At 39.5% G+C, this 25,004-nt stretch overlaps 1 protein-coding gene across 8 annotated transcripts in view; it reads right to left on the bottom strand.

The window, feature by feature from the left end:
• The window catches only part of ADAMTSL1 (ADAMTS like 1), an 885,520-nt gene that overhangs the window by 368,605 nt on the left and 491,911 nt on the right, over positions 1-25,004 (bottom strand). The window contains exon 1 of one of the 8 annotated variants that reach the window (XM_040481339.1): positions 11,304-11,504. The exons of the other annotated variants lie outside the window; for them this stretch is intronic. Within the exon in view, the coding sequence (XP_040337273.1) occupies positions 11,304-11,366 (63 nt within the window). The 5' untranslated portion in view covers positions 11,367-11,504. Of the gene's footprint in view, positions 1-11,303; positions 11,505-25,004 lie in introns of those variants that run through there. 8 annotated transcript variants of the gene reach the window in all.

The raw sequence follows: 25,004 nt of genomic DNA, 5'->3' as shown, positions 1-25,004 counted from the left end.
GGGCGAGTATGACTGTATTTTGTTTATCTCTGTGTCCCAAGGAAAGCGTCTGGCCTAGAGCAGCCCAGTCCACTGTGAAGTTTTCAGTGATACAGAAGAATTAAAAAGATAAATCAGGAAAAAAAAAAAAAGGATAAATCTGGACACCAGTTAGCTTTCCATAAAGCTAAATGTGTTTACTTAGATTTTCTTATGAAAGTATGGACTTAGAACTTCTGGCTCATTCAAAGAACCTTTCATTTCTTGTACTGCTGAAAACAATGGCAGAGTTCGTGCAAGAATGAACTGTGCCTGAGTCTGAATCTGTGCTCTGCCACTGCTAATGTTATATGACCCCCTGTGCCTCAGTTTCCTCACCTGAAAACTGGGGAAAATGGAATATAATTGTAACCAGTCCATAATTGGTATGAATGTTAGATAGCTAGATATGCGCAAAGTGCTTCTCACACTGAAGCTAACACTATTCGTCTATGAAACTAAGGTGATAGAGGTTTATTTTTTAATGTCCTTACTAAAGAAAATGAAAAAAAATTAGAAATGTTGTATTTGCTTTCCAGACTTCCTACCTACCTGCAAAGATGTGCAAACACATCTTTATTTACTTTTGAGAAATCCAAAAGTCTGGGGAATTACTGTTTTCAGTTATGTAGAACTCAAAAACAGACACGAACCACGGGATGGGTTTCTTAAAACCGAGATCCTGGAGTCTACAGGGACATGACAGAGGTACTGGAAAATCAGAATCCCTCCCAGGAGAGAACTGAGAACATGCCAGAGTGATGCCTAAAGATTTAAAAAGTTCCTGCATACAAACAGTTTCTGCAGAGCAAGCTAACCCTTTTGAGGAAAAATCTACCATCATTAGGGCTCTATATGCCACTGATTGGCTTTTTATTCACTTGAATGAGGGCCTACTTTAAGCACGCTTCTAACGTGGAGAAGACAGGTGTTTATGTATCAATAAACACAGAGACAAAGTAATACATTCATTAAGCTTAGGTTTCAGTATTACTAAAAAAGAGAATTCCAGAAAATAAAAAAAGCATAACTCAAAGAGGTGACCTTAAGTATAAATCTGTAGAGTTTCAGAGTTTTTCTACACATTCTTTCTTGAATCACAATAAATAATGAATTAATGTGTCTATTTCTTTAGGCAGAGACCCCCTTACATCAGCAAGAGTTAAATACACAGTTTAAAGAAAATAATATCATGACAGCAACATAAAACCAATGGAAAGTACTGGCCAATTATTTCCTGCCCTCCCTGCTCCCCATCTCAATCCTTTCTCACATTATATGTAGAAAGACCCATCTTTAGAACCATGTCTGTTTTGTTCAACACAGTATACCCAGGACTTAGCACAGTGTCTGTCATTCAGCAGCCTTTCAATGAATATGCTAGTTTGCACCAAGGGAAGGGATGGAACTAACATTTCTTGGCCACTTGCTATGTGCAAGGTCCCACATAAAGTTATTTTCACATGTACATCACCAAAGTTTTCACATGTTTCATTGATATGGAAAGCAAGAGAAATGATGCGGATCTAGGGAGGGAGACAAGTTTTATAGGCTTCAAGCCTCCCTCCCTGCCCTTCTTTCCAGGTTACCCTGATGTTTATAAACCAACAATGATCCTTAAGTTTTTACTCAAGATGATTTTCCAGCAGTTTTGTTGATTCCTAGGTTTCTTCTGCATATGACATCTCAACATTTCAACCCTTCTCAACCAAGGCCAGCTTGGCTGGCTCTTATTTAAGGGTCCCAGAGCTATAATAGAAAGAGAACGAACTCTTCTCAAAGGAGTACGGACTCAAAGGAAAGAGATCCAGATTCCAGGATCTGGATTCCACCTACTAGGTTTTCCTGGAAAATATGTGTCAAATCTCTCTGCAAACGTTTATATTTTACATTCAACTATCTGCAAAATGAAAGGGTTGGGACAGGTGATTAATTCATTTATTCAAACAACAAACTTACACCGAACATTTTATAGATATCAAACTCTTTATCTGGTGCCGGGGATACAAATATATCCAAGACAAAGTAAAACCAAACTTCTGCCTTCAAAGAGATCCCAATCGATTAAGGTCACATTAGATGCCATCTTAAAGATTCTTTTAGTTCTCAAGTGCTAATAATCTATGTCCTGGGAATCTAAATATCAGTTTAACTCACTCTTAACAGTAATTTCAAAGCATGTTTGTTATCTCAGACTGGATACAAGCCCAAAGGTAAAAATAAAAGTGTGTGGCACATCAGGGAAATGATATTCTGTCTCAGTGTCAAATGGTTATAGCAACTTTAATGAAAAAACAGACCATTAAAAAAAAAAAAAAAACGACTCTCCCTTAAATCTCACTTCAGCACCTGAACAGTAGGAATTCTTATTGTTTCCATTGTGCTTTTTCATTTCTGGGTCTACTGATGAAGTACAATACTTGAACAATACTCTGGCAGACTTCAAATGGTGCCTGAGCAGCCGGCAAAGTAAGCTGAGAAATTGGACACCCTACCCTACCTTACGATGGGAACCCAGTGAGGTATATTTATTTTATTGGACAGTTTGAATTTATTATAGGTTGCTCATAATTTCCTGTCTCATTTCTTTAGTGCTCTTGGAATTTATGTCAGGATGTCTTAGGTTATCACACTCCTTCCCTCCTTTGTCCCAACATTTATGCCAACAGACTGAACTGACTTAGAGAAAGTCCCCGGACAAAAATCGAAGGGGAAAATACCCAAAGCTTTAGTTGGAGAATGGCAGAAGCTTTGGAAAAAAATCTGAAAAAGCAATGAAGATGAAAATGGAAACTCTGTGAAAATTAATGTAGTGTAGAATTGGCGAACATACCACTTATTTCTTTAAACAAATAGAAGAAAGAACCCGCTTATGAGGTGCACCCAAATAATTCACAGGTGGTGAAACTATTAGAGTCTTGCAATTTCTTGCCTCAGAAGTGGAATAAATCTCCTATATTATAAATGGTGTATGCTCACACATGTGATTTTTCTGTTAGTCCCTTTATTTCAACTATCCCCCTTTCCACGCACAAGGCCTTTTTGGTTTTATTGTAATTAATTTATTTTAGTGGAATTGTAGAGAAAAGTCTAGTGAAGGAGGGAGATGCAACCTACTAAAGCAATAGCACTTTAGAAATATGATTCCAAATGGAATATGCTTGTGTTTTCCATGGATTTTTTGGTTATTATAAAGTAAGCACAATGTAGTAGAAACTACATCAGACTGCAGTCTACCAGCATGATACCCCAATTGTGGGGCAGATGAAAATGCCCTAGACACTGGTAACCCCTAGTAATTCTCACAATGATAAGAATTTGTTTTGAGGACAGTTTTTTTTTCCTAAAGAATTTATCTTAACTAAAAAATTGTTCTAGTGTGTTCTGTTACACAAATTGATATTCTCAACTATGGAAATTGGAAACAAGTTTCAGTGTTTGAAGTCAAATACTGTCTGATAATATCCAGAAAGATAATACATATGAATAATCTGTGGGAAGCCATGATTTACATTTACACACGGATAGGATTAAACAGATAGTGTCTATGCAGGTACAGAAGAGTCCCTTTTAAGATGAGTCAGCTTGGGGCGGGGGGGCGGGCAATTGAAAACAGTGATACCCATCCCAGAACTATTCCCTACAGGAGAGTGTTTTGAAAACTTTTAAAAATAACTCTACAACAAAATGTCCAATGAACTACCAAACTCATTGTAAGGACAGTGTCTTCTTCCACGGAGCCTGTGGCTCTGTGTTGGCCACACAGTTGGTGACAGACAAATGCTATCAATGAAAGTATAATCACTTGATGTTTCATGGTACTGTGGAATTTACAAAACACCTCAACGTCTGATGCCATATTTGCCTCTAATGACATTCTGGAGAGTTAGGTGGGATGGGCAATAATAGCACATAGATGAGGAGACAGTGCTGAAGTAAGTTCTGTGACTAGACCAAGATCACAGAAGTAGAATCCGTGCTACAGACCAGATGGTTACACTCTAAAACCAGTGTTGTTCCATGACATCTGAGACATGTACAAGAAACACATATCAAAGATGGTTGAGACTAGGTATGCTCAAGAGGCGTGTTTCACTTTGGATGCTGCTGTGCGAAACATTTGGGATTTTTGCATTTATGAGTCTGTTCCCCTTTCTGTCACTTGTTTACTCCTTTGTCTACCGACATTCTGTCCTGAGAGCAGCATTGGCGTTGTGCCTTAGTTTCTGCTTTTCCATATCTCTTTCTGTTTTCTTTGCCTTTCCTTTGGGTCTGCATGGTTCTATGTCCTTGGCTGGGTTGGCTGGTCTGCTCTACTCTAGGAGATTCCAACTGTTTACCACAGCTCTGCCTCTCTTGGTTCCTTTTCTCACTTACTGTGCCGTTCATTCCTGGATTCTATGTTTGAAAAATGAGCATGGACCCATTTTCCTACTTTTCCTTCAGTCTTTGTGGTGTGCAGGTTGTTACAAATGTAGAGCATGTTAAGTACTTGGGGGCACGCAGTAAGTTGCCCATCACAAAGATTAAACCATCATTAGGATGACATGCAATCTTCTTGTTTCAAATTTTCCATATAATAAATGGAAAGTAGAATTAACACTGACTTATAAGTGAGTGCTAGCATGCATGGCATCTAAATTTGAAGCACAGTTCATTTTAAAAAGGTGTTCAGTACAATAAACAACACCTTTCCTCCAATCTCAGTGTTTTAAGACAAAAAAAGGTTGGGGGCACCTGGGTGGCTCAGTCGGTTGAGCGCCCGACTTCAGCTCAGGTCATGATCTTGCGGTTTGTGAGTTTGGGCCCCACGTCGGGATCGCTGCTATCAGTGCAGAGCCCATTTCAGATCCTCTGTCCCACTCTCTCTGCCCTTCCCCTGATTGTGCTGTCTCAAAAACAGATAAAACATTAAAAAAAAAAAAAAGGTTTATTTCTTGGTAGTGGGTGAATGGATTTCAGAAAAGGAATTCTGTGAGAGTGGTGGCGTGGGGTTCTGCCCCATGAAGTCATTTAGGGACCCAGGCCTTGCGCTTGGTGGCTTTGTCATTCCCTAAGGTCTTGAAGTTCCCTGCTGGAGGCTCTGTGTCCAGGAGGCAGGTAAAGAGAGAGTGCTGAGTGTTTGCATGATTACGTGGCAGATGTGAGGGCTAGAAGTGCCATCTATAACTTCTAACTCTGTTCCATTGACTCACAATCAGTGAGTGATTGTGACCATCCAATCACAGAAAAGGCTGGGAAATACAGTTTATCTTTACATCCTGCCAGAAAGAGAAGCGAGTTATGGTGAACCCATAGCATCATCTCTGCTAAAATGAGAGTTTATAGCTACCCTCCATTTTTATAAGACTGGGGCAAATATAAGTATCATTTTCCTCCTGAGAGCAAATTTCATAAAAGGAAAATACTTGAGAACCAAGTGGGTTAAGCAAGATATGAAACATGCAAAATTCATTCTAATTATCAACAGCAAAAGGGATTGTTCTTCAACTGTTATTCATTGTATAGACGTATATGTTTAAGAAAGAGAAAAACAAAATATTTATCTTCCCTTTAAGATTTATTAGCTTGCTCACTTGCTCTTACTAAAACCAGAATTAGTGAAATGCTTCAAAGGTGAAACGGATGTTCACATTTTCCTGTCCTATTTGTGCCTTACCATCTTTCCAACTTTTTTTTACCAAGTCATTCTTATCCATCCATTTACTCATTCATTCAACAACGTTCACTGAGATCTAATTCCCAGGCATCTGACAGAGGTAGGAGGGACAAGTCACTCCTGCTGTCACCCACAATGTCACGGAGTGGACAGAAATGTAAGCACAGTATGAGAAGTACAGTGACAGAGATCAATGCAAAGAAGCCCAAGAACTAGAAGAAAGGACATCTTAAAGTACTGTAGAGATTACAGTTACTTACACGTCTCTGACAAACAATTACTAAAAGCTAATTCTACATTGGTAGAATTTGTGGTATGGGTAGCCAAACAGAAATTATGGTATTTCTTCTGCAGAGAGTTTCAGTAGTTAATGAGATACGATATATATCTATGACTGAAACAGAGACCATTAAAAAAATACAGGGAAATATCCAGACTTCTTTATAAACACCAAGCCTCTGGAAATCCACCAATAACAAGCCAGAGGTCACTGGTGGAGCCAGACTACTACCATTGGGACATCTTCTTGACGTGGCCAGAAAACTCCTAACTGCTCTCCATGCTGGGTGCTCTCATTGGCAAAATCCCCAGGAGGAGAAGCCGGAACAGTTAAGCTTTATTCAATGTAGGTTTTAATCTTGACGTTCGGGAATTGGGGAGATTTAGTCATTTACTTTTGAGCTCATGGAAAGAAGGGGTTGATAGCAACAGCTTACCCCAGTTAGCAGGCAGGCTCCCCACACAGCTGTGCTGGCCTATTTCAATTAGGATCCTTTAGGGCTTACATCACCTCTGGTATGCCAGTCCTAAGCCGCTCATGAGCCAGTACTGCCAATCAAGCCAAAATTCAACCACATGGTATAGTTTTTATGATGTAGACAGAAAATGACACGAACTTGTCTTATTCTGGTGAAAACACAAAGTTGGAAGCCAGCTCTCTAGAAGAAGAAAATTAGTAAACGCAGCAAGCCTGTAAAACTTGATTTAGACACATTTTCCTGTGATTATCTCAACACACTTAACTAGTAGGTTATTCATGATGATTCAAGGAATGCTCTCACTCAAGAAAAGACGAGGGCCCTCATGCTACAAGAGGTCACTTCTGGGTCACTGTACTCATGAGACCACAAGAAACGGTAGAATATGCAGAATTAGGGAAGAGTAGAATGAAACAAACAATTCTATGTGAGAAACTTAAATGATTAAGGCCTGGAACCTGAAACAGACAAATTAAAAGCAGAGCTGTCACTTGACCAGAGAAACTGGACTCTGTACGTGAAGTTAGGAAACACCAAGAATGTGGAGAATTAGCAAACCAGGTGATAGCCTCTGTAAGTCCTTTCCTCCCTTAAATTAGTTCACAAACAGCTATGATGCCTGCATATAAAAGACATTCTACCAGGTGCTACAGGAAATGCAGACATTCAGAGGACACTATATTTTTTTCTGGAAGAGTTTAAAATTGTATTTTGATTAAACCATAAGAAGGAGCAGAACCAAATTACCAGACGTGTCTTATCCCAACAATTCCTGTGCAAAACGCAACAACATTAACTAGTTGTTTTTTTTAATGAGTACCAGGTACAGTGGTTAACCACACTTTACTGATTAAAATTACACAAACCCTGACCTTAACTTTGTTATTATTTGAGCTTCGTGCAGCATCTGAGTACTAGCCTACCCCATGGTGTGCTAGGGGATGGCTTTCCACCTTATTCATACACATTGATAAAGCAGAATCAGTATGTATTAACACTCATATAAAGGCACAAACAAATATGTTCACTTATCCATTTTCTCTCTTTTTCTCAAGTCTTTAATATCCATGTGGTCTTTCAAGGAAAAGTGGGGGCAGAAAGTGGTCCTGAACAGACCTAAACACTAAAAACAGGAGTCTGAAGAAACAAAATTGTAGCTGACCATGTCTAGACAAGAAACTTCACAAAAACAGTTAGAAAATAGCATATAAGTAAATGCCTCATTATGCTCTGTAGATTTAGGTGAAAAGTCCTGAGGCGTGATTTAAAGAGAATGTAGGCATGAGAATAAGAAATAGATGTAGAGGGAACAGTGATAGAAAGGTACTTGTGTATGTGCACACGCGCATGCATGCATGCGTGCGTGCACACACACACACTCACACACTCACACACTCACCACTTATTGGAGCAGCCCACAATCTGCTGCAAATAAGGGATTTAACATTCATTCCACAAGCTAATGGTGCTTCTCGCCATCCAAGATAGATCCACTTAGATAATAGTGGAGGACAGTGCCAGAGCGACTGAAGGGAATGGGCTATTGTGTTTGACTAGTTTCCATGTATAAATTAGTGCAGAGAAGAAAAAGAAATTCAACAGAAAAACACATGTACTTTATTATAATTCTGAGTGTTACTCTCACAACTCCCACAATAGCAGGCGAAAGAGCTTAAAACCACTCAAAAGAAACAAAAAGCAAATGCAAATTTGATTAAATGCCTTTCTGACAAGAAGTGATTTGACTTCAAGTTTGGATGGACACCTATGTCAATGGCCGGTCATGGTTTTCGCCACATTCCTTTGGAGCTACACAGTTGGGACAAAGGAGGGGGAATGAAAAAGGGGAACAGAGTGGGAAGACTGGGGAAGCTGGGTGATATGACTAAATATGACCTGAATATCAGGATGAAATCTCTTAATCAGAAGTACTGTCCTACTGTGCCCAGAGTAAAATAGATATCCATGATGTATGAGCTTTGCATGAACATATGATACAGAGACACAGGGACCTCATTTTCCCAGAAAGCGTCCTCCAAGGGTAAAGGATTTTGACAAAACTGAGGGTCAATATTGGATATTCTCACATCCTCAAGAACCAATACAGGGGATTCAGCTGTCAGTGACAACGAACACTGTTTTGAAGTAGAAATCCGACTCACCACTAAACAAATGGGATATTTTCGGATCAAGTTAAAGGGATCTTCAAAAATCACCTAAATTAATTCTAAGAGTAGATAGACTCTTATAATGTATAAAATAATTATGGGGAAAACAAGCTACTTTGTTCCATTTCTCCATTCAGACTGAAGGCTGAGCTGAAACTGTCACACTTCTAGTTCTAAGCCAACTGCTGATGAGGCTCATGGGCTCATAGGTCAGTAATGTAATTTTGGTCACAAAGCTGATGGGGGCAGTTAACAAGCAAGTGTAACAAGTGCCCACAATCCTGTACATAACTTCAATGGTCAAGATGAGACAAAACCCCTAAATATCCAACAACGACTACAGACCAACTTACACCATGGCTTCCATCATTGCTAAACATTTTCCAACCATAGTATGAAGCAAACAAGTGATTTTCTCTCCATTATTTGACTTTTGTATTCAAATATAAGCTTGTTTCCCTATCTGTAAAATAGGTTTAAAAATGCCTATTTGCGGGGCACCCGGGTGGCTCAGTAGGTTGAGCATCCGACTTCGGCTCAGGTCATGATCTCACAGTCCGTGAGTTCGAGCCCTGCGTCGGGCTCTGTGCTGACAGCTCAGAGCCTGTAGCCCATTTCGGATTCTGTGTCTACCTCTCTCTGACCCTCCCCCGTTCATGCTCTGTCTCTGTCTCAAAAATAAATAAACATTAAAAAAAAATTTTAAATGCCTATTTGCAAGCTGATTGTGCAGATTTCTTGTAACACGTTTCAAACAACTGGCCTAATATTTGGCACATTCAGACACACAATGCGTGGCAGGTATTAATAATACTGTTATTACTCTGCCCAGGGATATATTTTGTTGTTCACAAGTCAGTCCTTTCTTGTGACTCTCAGAATCCCAATTCATTTAAATACAGACCTGAAACAAACCCGAGTTTGATTTCATTTCATCCTCACGATACAATTATTGTAATTTAAACAAAATATGTTTTATGTTTGAAATCTGATATAAAGAAACACTTCTTTTTTCCACATAAGTCTAATTATATGCTCAAGTACATATATGAATATTCAAGATGTCAAAGGGGGAATAATGCAATTTGCCAAATGGGTAGCTAAGCAGTCTACTCCTGAATAGGACAGTTTTTCCAAAATATAACGAAATCATATTTTCATATGAAGATAGCAAAAAAGTAATGTGGACTGGTAATTGAACTTGTGATTTAATTAAATTAGGGGAATAACACACGCTTGTTGAAAATCACAAAGAAGGAAAGATGAGGCAAACTAATGGTGTGTATATAAGTAACACGTCCCATATGGAAAAAATGAGACACCTTTCATAAATTGCTTGCTCCACTAGTCATAAAGCACACCTAAACATTCTGCTTTTTATATTCCTCACAACAGCTTAAAGTTATAGTCTATTCATGCTTAAAATTCAGTTGGCCTTTAAATGTCTGAAAACCTGAAAATACATTTCTATATTTATAGCATTTGCAGTGCAGCAGTATGATTTCTTGGCTACAATGATGCAAATGAGAGGTGGGAATGTATAAAATATTTAAACACTGTCTGATTACTCTATCTGATGAATCTTTTTGGAGTTTTTCAATTTATACCAAATGGCTTGCTTCCTCTGTTCAAAATTATAGCTCAGATGAAATTTGTCAGAGTCTAATCAGAACAAAACATTCCTTTAGCATCAACGAATCAATGCAACCTATATATTCGTTACATTTTTACCTTGTTCCCTTCTTGCCTTATTGAGGAAGCACTGGCATGCTATAAATGTGACAAGGAGAGCTACAATCACGTTTGTTTGGAATCAATGTGTGCAAATTCTGGAATCAAACCTTCAGATGAGGTTTATGAAGCTGCCTGCCCAGAACACTCTGGTTTAAAAAAATGTGCATTGCTATTAATATTTTGAGTGTAGATTTTTTTTGGACAGTAAATGTTCATTTTCTGCCCATAAAACCAAGTATGAGTCACAACGGAACATTTACTTCGAGTCAAAAATGCAATGTGTGCTGATGTTCAAGAGCAGAGCATCTTATCACTGTGATTATGGAAAGCAGACACACACAAAAAGTCAGCATTTTCTTCTTCTTTAAAAGCAGATCTGAGATCAAAGACCATAATCCTCAATTCATAAATACTAGCATTAACTTGTATCCATAGAGGACTTACAGTAATTATGAGCTATAATCTGGGCTGGCTGCAAACGGGCTCTCATTCCGTCTTTTACCTGGTTCCCTAGCACATGTGCACAGCCAGAGAAGGATTCGTAAAAGGCAGTGGGGGAAAGCCCCTTACAGCCCATCCTTCAAAAATTCCAGGAACACCACAGTCAGTGAGTTTGATTTCAGGACGTCCCTTATTCAAATTCCAAGCATACACACCGCCATTTATACAGTCCCCAGCTCCGAACGCTAGGCAGTATATCCCAAAGTTTGAGTCTCAATATTATTATGTATCTCTCACTATCCCACAGAGTCTTGCGGACCTTACTTAGCTTGGGAAGTTGGGGGTTAAAGTTCTGAAAGAAGTTTTTCCTTTTCTTAAAATCATGTAAATTATTTTACCTGGTGTTTGAAGATAAAGACACACACACACACACACACACACACACACACACACACACACACATTACCCCCAACAGCAACCAGGCTAAGTGGCAATAGCAACGTATTGAAATGAAAAGGCATTTACCAGGAGCAGGAAAGCCAGAAAGAGGAGCGGTGTGCCAGGAGTTGCCCGACGGCAGCATTCCATGCTTGGATCCTTGCCGGAATCCGAATCGGACACTGAATAAGCTGCTAAGTGCTCCTCTGCTTGCTGTCACATCCAGTACTGGTGCTAACACTCCAGCCCTGCCTATCAGCTTCCATCAGCCCTGCTCACATTTCCTGACCGAGGGTGGGTGGGTGGGTGGATGGGTGGGGGGTAAGCTGAATGGAATCTCTCTCCGAGCAGGCAGCCAGCCAATCAGGCTCCTGCTAATCAGACGTGCTGAATAACAAAGCCGGGGGGGGGGGGGGGCGGACAGAGAAAGTGTAACAGTGCGAGCAAAAAAAGGGGAAACAGGATGAAAAAGAAAGGAGAGCAGAGCGCGCGCGGCAGAGGGGAAGAGAAATGCAAAAGGTGCAGAATTGCAAAAGACGAAGCAAAGCCCTCTACTTTTAACTAACCTGGTTGGTTCTTTGTGAGATACCTTTCTATTTGCCGTTTGCTTGTGCTGGTGCCTGTGGCTTTGGGAAGTACAGTAGCTCCCTGTGACTCTGTATTGTTGCATTCAGGAGAGAAACTTAATCCCTGTCAATATATAACATATGCCATAAAGGGAAAGAGCCATAGACAAAAACTGACTTAACGTGCCTTTTAAACGTGTTCTGCACAACTGCTTTATTTCTCTTCTGTGAAGCTCCTCTTTATTTTCTCCCTTGACTCGGAAAGAGGCTATATAAGTTTTTGGAAGTTCCTCACCAAACCTAAATAGTGACATGAGTTACTTTTAGGCATTAATGACTTGAGCCGGGGGTGGGGAAAGAAAAAGCAAGTTGCTTCTTTGTAAAGTGACAATTTAAAATGTCTAAGGTTTACTACACTAAAGGCACAATTAGAAATTTAGAGCCCCTGGTTTAAAAAAAAAAAAACAAGCCCTTTAACAAAGACTGGGATGAAAGGGGCTGAAATTTGGGGTTGAGGAGCAGCCTGGTTTTGACACAGTGCCAGCTCACAACCATCTACTGGGCAGGGAGAGGGAAAGAAAGGATGAATTAAATCTTCAGTTAATCCTCAAACCTTTTAACCAACAGTTTCAGCCTCGTCCTTATCCATGTCCTTTATCAGAGCTGCTATAACACAGCAGAAAAGGCTGAAGTGAGTTTTACCTCCTCTTGCCTTCTACTGTTGCAAGAGGCTTGGATGGGAGACGCTCTGGAGGAAGTGCTAATGAGCAGTGAAATGACTGCAAGGCCAGCAACAGCAAAGAGAAGGTCAGGAAGCTTCTAAGTCTGGTTAATCCACCAGCAATCAAGATTTGACTCTACCAGAGGAGGATTTTATTACAGTTTTAGAAAAGTGTCAAGTGTCAAACAAGGACGTCTTTCTCCTTATCTGCTAAGAAAATCATGGAGTGTTTGAAAGAATGAAACAGGGAACTTGGCCTTCCATTTCCATAGGTGTGTCACCAGGAAGTTTTTCCTTTGTAGATTTCTTGAGAGCCCAGACATGTATATGGTGGAGGGAGAAGACGATGAGAATTAAAGTCCTTTCCTCCCGTTAATAAAAAATACCCACAAGTTATGAAATGCAAAAATATGGAAAACCTGCTCTACGCATAATGGGCGTGTGAGTACAGGCAGGTCCGTCTACATACATACCTGCAGCACTGCTTTTCAGCAAGGTAAAGAAAAGCAGCTAGCTTGTTTAACATCAAGTTACTTACTTCATATGGCATGCCAATTAAAGACAGAAGAGCTTTGAAATGCCCATTTTCAACCTGTTAGGAGAGTCAGGGCATATAAGGATCCACCTTGTCCCTTTAGAAAAATGGATAGGACAAATCCATAGCAAAGAGGTCCTGTTTTGAAGTATGTTGTTCCCTTTCAGAGAGATCAGTTTTACAAATCTATTAAAAAAAAAAAAACAGCTAATAATGTTCATAAGCTGAAGAGTACCCATGAGTAGATGTAAAAATGCTTGACTGATGGGCCATCTGACTGGCTCAGTCGGTTAAGCATCTGACTTGATTGCGGCTCAGGTCACGATCTCATGGATTGTGAGTCTGAGCCCCGCATCAGGCTCTGCACTGACAGCGTGGAGCCTGCTTGGATTCTGTCTCTCTATCCTTCCTTGCCTCTCTCGCTCTCTTTTTTTCAAAATAAAAAAAAAATAAACATTTTAAACAAGCCTTGACTGGTGTTATCTGAAATCATTATATTAAAGAAATGAACTGATTGAAATAAACTTTCATTCCTAAAGCTATCTCTCTCAGGGCACCTGGGTGGCTCAGTCGGCTAAGTGTCCAACTTCAGCTCAGGTCACGATCTCACGGCCAGTGAGTTCGAGCCCCGCGTGGGGCTCTGTGCTGACAGCTCAGAGCCTGGAGCCTGTTTCGGATTCTGTGTCTCCCTCTCTCTCTGACCCACCCCATTCATGCTCTATCTCTCGCTGTCTCAAAAATAAATAAACGTTAAAAAAATTAAAAAAAAAAGCTATCTCTCTCTTACAAGTTGGAGCTTTCTGAGGCAGGGATTTTTATTCTATTAATTAGCTAAAGGGTTCCAACTGGTTCTACAAAATGGAATATTTTATTGAACACCACTTCTTTCTTCCTTCTTCACGCATAACCATCACTTAATAGGCAGATCCAAAGGCATGAACAGGTGGTAGGAAAAGGAAGAGAAGCAACAGTGGTCATGATATGATACCATTTGCAGAAGAAGAGCTACTAGTATGCTCTTCTAGATTCCTTCCTACTTTGGAAATAAATATTATCTAGATATTTTGAGTCAGCAATTTCTGCCTTGAAGTTCTGATGGGCACGTTGACATATAACATGATGGTCCCCTTCGCCTCAATAAAGTTGCTGGATGTCACAATACTCTTAAGTCAAATCCTCAATTACCCATTGAATGTCTGGAGGACAAGCACCACGATATCTCACGCTTCTGGTCCCAGTGCTCATAGCATTTCCTTTCCTGTTGGGGATGCCCAGAGAAACTAGGGAAAGTGATTGTGTTGTCAAACATTACACAGTGCACGGCAAGCTCCAAGCTTACTGTAATGTTAGAAAAAGGAGAACAAAATCAAGTTGTGTGAGGGTGACTAGAGTAAGTTTTGGGGATGAGGCAATTTTGATAATTACCAGATTTTATGTCATTATCTTTAAAGGCTGCAAATGGTTTTACACTCGCAATCCCATTTTTATGACTACTCTGCGACGTTGGTTAAGTACTCACTCCATTTTATATATGTGGAAAATCAGGCTCAGAGGAATTAAATGACTTGCCCCAGGACCCACTGGCTAGAACTGGCCTTTGACTAGGATTTTCTGACCCGAAATCACTCTTCTCTCATCTATACATATCTGCATATGTATGTGCACCTATGTATACACACATGTATGTCTATATATGTGTGTGTGTCTACACACACCTACACACCCACATAGACACTTTCAGATGCTGGCAGTGATGTCATACTGGCTGGAGGGTAATATTTATAGTGAAGGTAAAGGAGTAGAGGGTAGGCTACCCAGGTTTTCCTATAGATATATGTTACCTGACAATGGAAAGTATCTTATCGAAATCTACGGTGTCTCTGTCTCCCACCTTTGTCACTTCTAACACTGTTTCTAGTACCAAGGAAAAATAACGTAAAACCCTAGGTAATCTAGATGCTTACTAATGGTGGCCTGGGGAAGGCCCCTTATGGCATGGGAGCAGGGCGTTGGCCGAGCTCCTTTTCCCTCTTCAGGTATCTACATTAAAGCCGTCTCACCAGTGTCTGAGCAGCAGCAGGGGCCACAGCTGCCATAATACTGGTGGCTGGCTCCCTGTACAATATATTAGGTGAAATGAAAGCAGAAGCAAGAGAGAGAGTGTGTCAGGGCTGTCTGAAGCATCATTCCAAATGGTATGGATTTAACAATACTTAATTTAAAAAACACCAGCTTGGACAGGAGCAAGCTGTTAACATTCAGTGTGCTTTATGGCAGGAAAGAGTGAGCTAAACTCTCCGAATTTCTCTCCCTGGGGAGAATGCATTACAGCGTCCGCGCCAGAGCCACCTGTCTCTTCCTGAGGTTGGGCCTCCTCACTTGGCCCTCCAGTTGCAGTTCGTGGAGTGGAGAGGGCAAAGGGTCTTCTGGAAAGAACTCAGGGGTGGGGGACCTTGGTGAGCTCGGTAGAACTCCATCTCCCCTCTTGCAGGAGGTGGTAACGGCAGTGTCTGAGACTTTCTAGCCTCACAGGCATGTATGAAAGTGGTTTAATTTCCCTGGCTAATTCTGAAAATTAAAAAGAGGAAAACATAGAGTGGGGATGAAGAAGATGAAACTACAGGAAGCTGACTGCTACTCTCAGGGGCACAGCTGCAATCTGACCAGGAGTTTGTAGCTCTCCATTTCACCTAACATCCTTTCAACACCAAAGCAACTGGAACGACCGTTTTCAAATCATCTTTCACACATGACCTCATGTGATGTGAGCAGAAACTCTGTAAGGTAGAGAGTGATTATTATCCTCACTTTATAGGTAGCAACACTGGTGCTCTTCTCTGTTAAACACATTCATCCACATTACTTATTATCAGGTAGCAATTCGGGGCTCTATCTGAGGTCTTTCACCTGGCAACCCCTTAAGATGCTAACTCATGAAAATAGTTGCATTTATTGAGGTTCTCCCATGTGCCAGGTACTAACTACTTTATTATTTCATATAATCCTCACAATAACACTATGGGAGAGGTACATTTATTGTTCTCAAATGGATATGACTTATGGTCGATTCGTACTCAATATTGGTCCCAGCTAGTGCCTTCCTGAAATGCAGAAGCCAGAAACCTAGCAACTACATTTCCCGGACTCCCTTGCAGCTAGGGTACCAGAGGTAATTTAGATTTGGCTACTCAGGAGCAGTCCCACAAGATTTAAAAGAAGTGAGGCAGAGACCACACTTTATTCTCTCTGCTTGCCAAAATGGCTAAAGAGTAAGGCAGTTTGTGTGCAACCATGACAACCAGTCATTGCCTTTGTGGGTGATAAGAGGCAATCTTGGGGAATGCAGTTTATCAGCTGGATCAGAGAAGGTGGGAAGACTTTTTACATACAGCCCTTACATTTCCATCCAGCTGGTGTATGGAATAGAGTAGCATGGGAATCTTCAGAAAACTCAAACTAGTCTTTTTTTGTTGGCAATTCCAACTTTTTGTGAGTTAATGAATTCCTTTATAATGTAACACTTCCTGCTTTAATTAGCAAGAGGAAATTCTAGTCTCTGAAACAGAATCCTTGACTGATAATATCCCCTTTACCAGAGGAGAAAACTGAGGCATGGAGAATTCATTAATTTTCCAAGAATACGTACCCACAGAGGGGAAGGGTCAGGATCTCAGGGGGAATCTGTGTTCTTAACCACTAATCTACCCTGCCTCTTTGTAGAGCAGAGGGCTATAGTTCAGAGATGGGAGAGATCATTGCTAGTTTGAGGACTCTGTAAGGGGGACTGAAATGGAAGAAACAGAAATTGAAAAACACCTTGAGATATAAAGAGACTTTTTTGCTTTTGTTGGTATTTTTCTTCTTTTTAAGAAAATTTTATTTAAATTCTAGTTGATTGACGTATAGTGTGATACTGGTTTCAGAAGTAGAATTCAGTGATTCATCACTTACATACAACACCCGGTGCTCAACACAAGTGCCCTCCTTAATACCCATCACCCATTACCCATTTACCCATTCCCCACCCACCTCCCCTCCAGCAATCCTCAGTTTTTTCTTTACAGTTAAGAGTCTCTTATGGTTTGCTTCCCTTTCTTTTTCCCCCTTTCCCTATGTCCATCTGTTTTGTTTTTTAAATCCCACACATGAGTGAAATCATACGATACTTGTCTTTTTCCTACTGACTTATTTCGCTTAGCATAATACACTCTAGCTCCATCCACATTGTTGCAAATGGCAAGATGTCATTCTTTTTGATAGATGAGTAATATTCCATTGTGTATATATACCACATCTTTACCTATTCATCAACTGATGGACATTTGGGCTCTTTCCATTATTTGGCTATTGTTGATAATGCTGCTATAAACATCGGGGTTCACGTGCACCTTCAAACCAGTATTTTTGTATCATTTGGGTAAATACTTACTAATGCAATTGCTGGGTTGTAGGGTAGTTCTATTTTTAACCCTTTGAGAAAACTTCATACTGTTTTTCAGAGTGTCTGCACCAGTTTGCATTCCCACCAACAGCGTAAGAGCATTCCCCTTTCTCCACATTCTCGCCAACATCTGTTGTCTTTTGTGTTAAGATAAACAGAGACTTTCAAGAGATGATAAGAAAACGGGAAAAGTTTTGCAGGTGAGGAGGACAGAGTAAGCAGAGAGAAAGAGGAACATGTAAGGCCAAGGCTTTTACTCACCCTGACCCACTATTTCAGGCTGCTTAAAGAAGAAATATGTTTTTTACTTCTTTGTCCCACAGTCTCAGATCGCATCCTCATTGATTTCTCCCTACAAAGTGTCAGGAACTCAACAAACTTTAAAATTTGATTTGATTCATCTTGAGTTGCCTAAAGTACTAAGAGCCTCAGCTTACATTTCTTCTCATTGCCTCCAGTGCTTAATTCAGGGCTTCTCACGTAGGTATTCAGCTAGCATCTGTGACCCTGGCCGGCAGCAGAGAGGAATTCTGGAGGCTCTCCGTGCAGTGGACAGAACCCAGATTTTGAAACCGGAGTGTTCAGATTCTAGCTATTCCCTTTACTACCAGGAGAGCTTTAGGGAAATGAATTTCTGAAAGTCACTGAGCCTAGCTTTTTTGTTTGTTTTTGTTTTAAACTGTTATATGATGAGAATAATGGTCAGCACCCCAGAGCAGTTGTAGGCAGTGGGGCAAGGAGTTTGTAGAGTAGAGCTCAGTACAAGGTAAGAGATCAGTGAAACATTACCATGCTAGTTGGTGGGTATATGAGTATCCCTTGTACATGTCTTCCAACTTTTCTATGTAGTTGAAAATTCTGATAAAATTCTGGGAAAAATTATTATCATAATCTAGATTCTAATTCTAGGACTCCCTCCCCCTGCTCTGAAAAAAACAAACAAACATAAACAAACAAACTCACAGCAGAGCACTGAACTGCATCAGGAGGAAAGAATTATTCACTACTTTCAAACTGGCGGTCCTTCTTCCCCCCTTTTTCTCCATTGCTAGGGCTATGTTATGGATCGCAGAAGTTTGAATTAGCTTCAACAAACACTTATTGAACACCTACTGTGTGCAATGCTTGATAAATAAATAATTCTGAAAATAGATAAACTGTCTCTTAGAGGCTTTTTGACATAGATACCAGTTTAATTGCTGAGGTCTGAATTATGGTTGTAATATCCACATATTAAACCCAAGTGTAATATATAAATCCTAGGCCCTTGATTCTTAGTTCAGTACTATTTCCATGACATCATTCTTCACAGATAAAATAATTATACCAGAGCCAGACAATACGGTGAAGGGGTGTTAACAGATTTATAGACAATACAGAGAGAGGGATTAAAAGGTAAAAGCCAGATTCCTCTGCTTGGCATTCAAGGACCTCCCTGATCTGTTTGTAGTCCCAGGATAATAGAAAGTCATGCTCCAGCTCAATTGAAATACCTGATATTACTCCAATACTCCAAGTCCTTCCATTCCTGTGTATTTATGCTTCCAGTCCCTCCTGCCTGTAAGGTCCTCCCTGCCATCTCTGTCTTGCTCAAATCCTTGTTAACCTTTGGGATGTAGCTCAGATAGCTCCCCCACAAAGCCTCATATATAATTGGCATTAGATAAATACTTGTCAAATTAAGCATGTGAATTGACCTCGGCTATGGCTATAGATACCGTGTCAGGAAAAAAGAAAAGAGGGAAAAAACCAAGCAGGAGAATGGCAAAAGAAAACAGAGTCTCCAAAAACTAAGGAAAAATGGAAATTAAAGATAAAATCAAATTTGAATTTCAGAATAGCAATTAAACCATGGAAAATCAGAGTCCTCTTCCTCTAAAATAAAACAGATTATTGGGTATTCTTCAATTTTATTTCTGTTATATGCTGTTATATTTGCTCATACCAGCAGGATGAATGGTTTCTCTGTTAAGTTAGGAAGATTATCTCATATCACAATTATAAACATAGTCAAAGAAATTCGAAAAACTATGAAATAATGGAATGCTGAAAAAGAATCTATAATTAAAAATAATTTATAGTATAGTTTCTTTTTTAACTTTCTGAAAAGGGCATGGGATTTGTAGGTAAAACTGGATGTTTTATCTTTCCTATTTCAAAATGTGATGGGCTGTTCTTTCTTTTGAAAAGACTTTCGTGAAGGAATTTGGATCTTGGTAAGCATGGCAAAAAGAGAAAACATTACATACGGTAATGACATCGAGAATTGAATACAAGCCAACAACAACAAAAAGTTACCAATCTGCAGGTGTCCTGAGGGGGAAATAGTGGGTGCAACTGGGAGAAATAGGTAAAAGAATCTACAGATTTATCTTCCTTGCCCATGCATTTTCTAGAAGTTAAAATCCAACATTGGTTCCCAGAACAGAAACTGTAGTTACGAGACAGTATAGGATTCTAAGGATAAAGGGGAGAACCCCCATTCCTTAGTTAGGATTGTAGGGTGTGACCTAGTCACAAACGCCCTTTGAAGAAGCTGGAGGGGACACAGGTCCTAGTCTTGAGGTTTCAAGGCCAGCAAGATAAGTATGATGCATGTCACTTGATCTTACCTCTCGGAGGAATATAAATGGGGACATGTCTGGGCTGTGTAAAATAAAGAGGCAGAAAGACTTAAGGGATATGACTGTGAGGATTTGGGCAAGATCTGTTTGAGAGAGGCACATTCCTCTCCGAATAGTCCTACAGGCCTAGCTTTTGGTTTGGGTGTTTGGTCACGTATCTTCTCTTTGCCCTCCCCACCTCCAACCTCACTCTGTATGTCTCCTTTGATTTCCTATCACTCAGACTGTAATAAAAATGCTCTGTCATCCTCAGATGACCCTGTAAGTAGAATATTTACTGTACTCATAGGCATCTACTTTTTCTCTCAATACATTGGTTTTTAAAGTTATGCCTACATTTTAAGGGACAAAACATTAAATAGCATACCTGTGGCAGAAATATTAGCTGTCTCCCAATATCTTTTTCTGCCTTGCTAATACACATACATGCCCAGCAAGAAGAGGCATATTTCCTAGCCTCTCTTGCAGCTATATGTGGCCGTTTGACAAAATTCTAATCAAGGAAATGTAAGTAGGGGTTGTGGACGTAGTTCCAAGTGAGGTCCTTAAACAGAGGGGCATCCCCTGCTTCACCATTTCCTCCTCTGTGTGGCTGGAACGATAATGGGAAGACTGGAACGTGGACCATGAGGTGATCTGGAGGGGATACAATGCACCAGAAAGAGGGCCCTGACTGCCTGACACTCTGAAGCATCATAGTGTTCCTAGACTGGCTACCTCCAGACTTTCATGAGAGGAAGAAATGTGTATAATACAACACGTGTGTTTTAACATAGTAATTGGTGGCAGGACTATACAAAACCATTAAATACATAGGCAAGTTATATAGTCTTCTGTCAGCTTAGGATCTATGAATAAACATCATGCCTCTGGCTTTGACTAATGGCCATTATAGAAATGTGTATGTGTACCACTCCCAAGATCTTATAAAATTACCTAGGACAGTTTTGCTTATGTAATCCAATTATATAAGAATCCCCCTGGCAAATTCTTGGAATATAACGGTCAAATACAAAAAGCATGTCTTTGACAGGTGAGAATGTTTCATTTTTTAGATAAAGAGAACTAAATAAAGGTGGGTATGTTTCCTTTTTTTAGATAAAGAGAACTATATAAACTTCCTGAGTTTCTATCTTTGCTTTGGCTACTAGGAGGGTCAGAACGAAAATTTGTGCTCAATGGTTAGATATTCCCTCAGCCTATGGCTTTTAAACATTTTCTTACTCTTTCTTGATTTTTACATTCTATTATTCCATGTAAGTGGTTTGGTATTTTATGCATTGCAATTTTACTCTAAGCAACCTTTGGATTTGTTTGGAAGAGGTAGGGTAGAAGCATATAAAATAAACATTGTGATTGTAAAAAAGAAACCATCTAAGGGGCACTTTAAGGGAGGTGATGGAATAAGAGAGTGATTTCATACAGATGAAAACAATGTTTTTCTTTATCCTTATGGTGATTAAGCTCATTTTTGTTGCCTTCATGATTTATTAAACTTTCCAAGGCTATCCTACCCTTTCTAAGCTTCATGTTTTATTTTCTTTAGTCATTTGGAGAAACTTTAAAATTATTTAAGAAAATTTATTCAAACTCGATTATTATTTCTTATATGGTACTCCCACTGGTATAATGCCATTTGAATGGAAAAATTTGCTCCTCCATAATCAAATATAGTACCTTAGAATTTATACAATGCTACTACATTTCATTTGTACAGGTTCTATTAATCTAATTTCTGATTTCGCTGAAATGATTATCTCCTGAAGCTACTATTACAGATGATGTATGTGGGGGAGGGGTTGGCAATGTCCTGATTCACCTGACATATGGGACAATGTACTATTCCCATCTGGTTCTAGTTGTCGAAGTTGCTCAAAGCCTCAAGTTAGTGAAGGTTGGGGTCATGAGGGCACTCTTGCCATATACTGTACAAATATATTACTGGTCTCAAGAAGCCTGGGAAAGAGTTAATGCATCAACTGTAAATTATTACCACCATCAAAAGAAAGAACAACAGCAAACCACTCAAACATTAGGCTGTCAGTCTTGAAGGCGGTGTTTGTGTCTTGTCTGTTCATTCCCAACTTTTGCCATGGCTACCTGGCACACAGTAAGAGTCTAATAAATGTTTGTTGAACGTATGAATTATTATAAAAGCATAAGCCTTACTCCTCAAAAATTAAACATAGAATTATGGTAGGATCCAGCCATCCCACTTCTGAATATATACCCCAAAGATATGAAAATAGACAAATATTTGTATACTCATGCTCACAGCAGCATTATTCAAAATAGCCAAAAGGTGCAAGCACGCAGGTTTCTATTGACAGATGAATGGATAAGCACACAGGGTCCATACATACAATGGAATATGACTGAGTCTTAAAAAGGAAAGAAATTCTAGATGATGGATGAAAACTTGGATGAAACTACAACATGGATGAAACTTGAACACATGTGTGATTTCATTTATATGAAGTACTTAGAGCAGCTAAATTCATGGAGACAAAGTATCAGGAGCTGGGAAGGGGCAGATACAGGGAATTCATGTTTAATGGGTATAGAATTTCAGGTGGGAAAGATGAAGAATTCTGAAGATGGGTGGTAATAATGAACGCACAATAATTTGAATCTACCTAATGACATAGAACTGCACTCTAAAAAGTATTTAAAATGGTACATTTTATGCGAGATATATTTACTATAACTTAAAAAATTTTTTTGAATGTTTATTTATCTTTGAGAGGGAGAAAGAGACAGACAGACCTTGAGCGGGGAAGGGGCAGAGACAGAGGGAGACACAGATTTGGAAGCAGGTTCCAGGCTCTGAGCTGTCAGCACAGAGCCTGACACTGGGCTCAAACCCACAAACCGTGAGATCATGACTTGAGACGACGTCAGATGCTTAACTGAGTAAGCCACCCAGGAGCCCCTACTATAACATTTTTAATGAAGAGAAAAATAATATAAGATAAAATACTTATGAAAGTCTGTACACTTATGTATTATGTTTCTTAACAGTATGATTTATTTTGCTTATTCTTTATGCAACTTTCTTGTATTCACAATATTCCCTTTGGAAATGAGGTGTGGGAAAATAATCAAGACTTGCTTCAAAAATAACACTTATTAAAATTAGATTGGACACATGTATTCAATTTTCCATGCCAAATGACCATGTTTTGGTATCTTTAAATGGCTGTTACTGCTCACATGCCGATATAACGTTTTAATGAAGAGTCGGCAAAACGGCGAAAGTAATCTGTGGTGCCATTTGCTTTAGGATTCTGTAATTATTTCCCCTTCTTTTGGAGGGGTGATTTCCACTGAAACATGAGTTTGCTTATTATAGACAGGGATGTCATCCACTGGGTGTATCACAATAGAATAGGTCCACTGTGTGGACTTCCGAAGTGTTATCCTGGAGACTTCTTGTGGATGACCCAACAGAGTATTTTCACAGGTCTGTTCAAGGAAGAACTTATTTTTACAAAGAATGAGAGTCATGAAAAGAAGCTGGGGGTAACGATAGTACCCTGGTGTAAAACCTGCATGTACACCTAGTAAAATTTGGAAATTGAATTCACTCTGCTTCAGATTTCATTTTCTCCCCTATTAAATCAGAGTACGACACAGGCATCACAAAATCTGCCATAAATAATTCTTCACAACCGTCTGCTTCACTTTGAGTGCTCTGGACTCTCTCCAGCCATAAAACCTGGATCTACTTTTACCACTAAAGAGGATAGTCCCCCTCTTGGTTGGGGCTGAAGACACTAAAATTGAAAAGAAGCTTGTCGTTCAAGCAGTTACTCTGCATGCTATGTCTTACACAGAAAACAGGGGTTTCACCATGGAGCTAGGCAAGTCCTTGAAAATCTTGACAAGATTTATAAATAAGATGTGTTGTTTATTTATTATTAAAAAAAAAACCCTCTCCATTGTGTTTTCCTTGGTAATGTAACATGATATGTATTTTTGCCAAGAATAGGGTGTGGTTGCTTCGAGGCTTAGCCGATCATGAAATGTCATGCTTAAGACTTGAGTCAGATCATCAAAACAATGTAATTCTGGAAAAAGAGTGCCAACAGTTTCCCCACTTCTGCTAGATTCAACTCTATTTGAGTTGTGAGCATTAGTAGGTTTCCTTGTGACTGTGTCCAGTCATGACTCTGAAAATATCATCAGCAAATCTTGAATTTTATACTTTCGTGCTTCATTCTGAGGGTATCTTCCTCCCCTGTTGCCTGACTTCCTCCTGCATTTCTTCTATCCCTCCCTTTCCTTCTCATTTCTTTGTTAATTTTTGTTGGTTAATAATAATGTACTTACAGGGATTAAAATCAAATGGAAGAATATTACTTAGGGATTGTACTTCAAAACACCCAGCAATGCAGGCTAATGAACTCACAACTTTTTAAATAGACAAATGAATCCAACTTCTTAAACACTTGTCTCCGTAGGACTACTGAAGATCTGGAAATCAATTTTTGTAAAAGTTGGCATATTTCAATACTTTTCCAAAGAGTCTGGTTAACTCAGCCAGCTTGGGGGTTTCTCTACTCATGATAAGCCCCTTTGGTATGCAAGTTCCCTGAGTGCAGAGATTTGGTCTTTCTCATATACCTCTGTAACTCCAGTGTCTATAATAGTGCTTGATTCATGTAAGGCATTTAATAAATATTTATTAATGAATAAAGTAACCAGTGAGATAGGGTCCTGGGTTCAACAGAGGACTTGAAAGATCCAGGTCCATATCAAAAAACTAGGATCCAGAGTGGTAGATTAAATATGTCTGATAAAATACCAATAAAGTCTGACCAATGAAATACACATTGTTTATGATGTATTATTTCCTTGGATAATATAATTTGTAATATAAAAAAACAAGCATTTTATAT

This window comes from Herpailurus yagouaroundi, unplaced genomic scaffold (genome assembly GCF_014898765.1).
Source record: "Herpailurus yagouaroundi ecotype Mexico unplaced genomic scaffold, PumYag 160, whole genome shotgun sequence".
Classification (NCBI taxonomy): Eukaryota; Metazoa; Chordata; class Mammalia; order Carnivora; family Felidae; genus Herpailurus; species Herpailurus yagouaroundi.
Note: the sequence above shows the minus strand (reverse complement) of the source record. Positions and strands in the feature narration are given on the sequence as shown.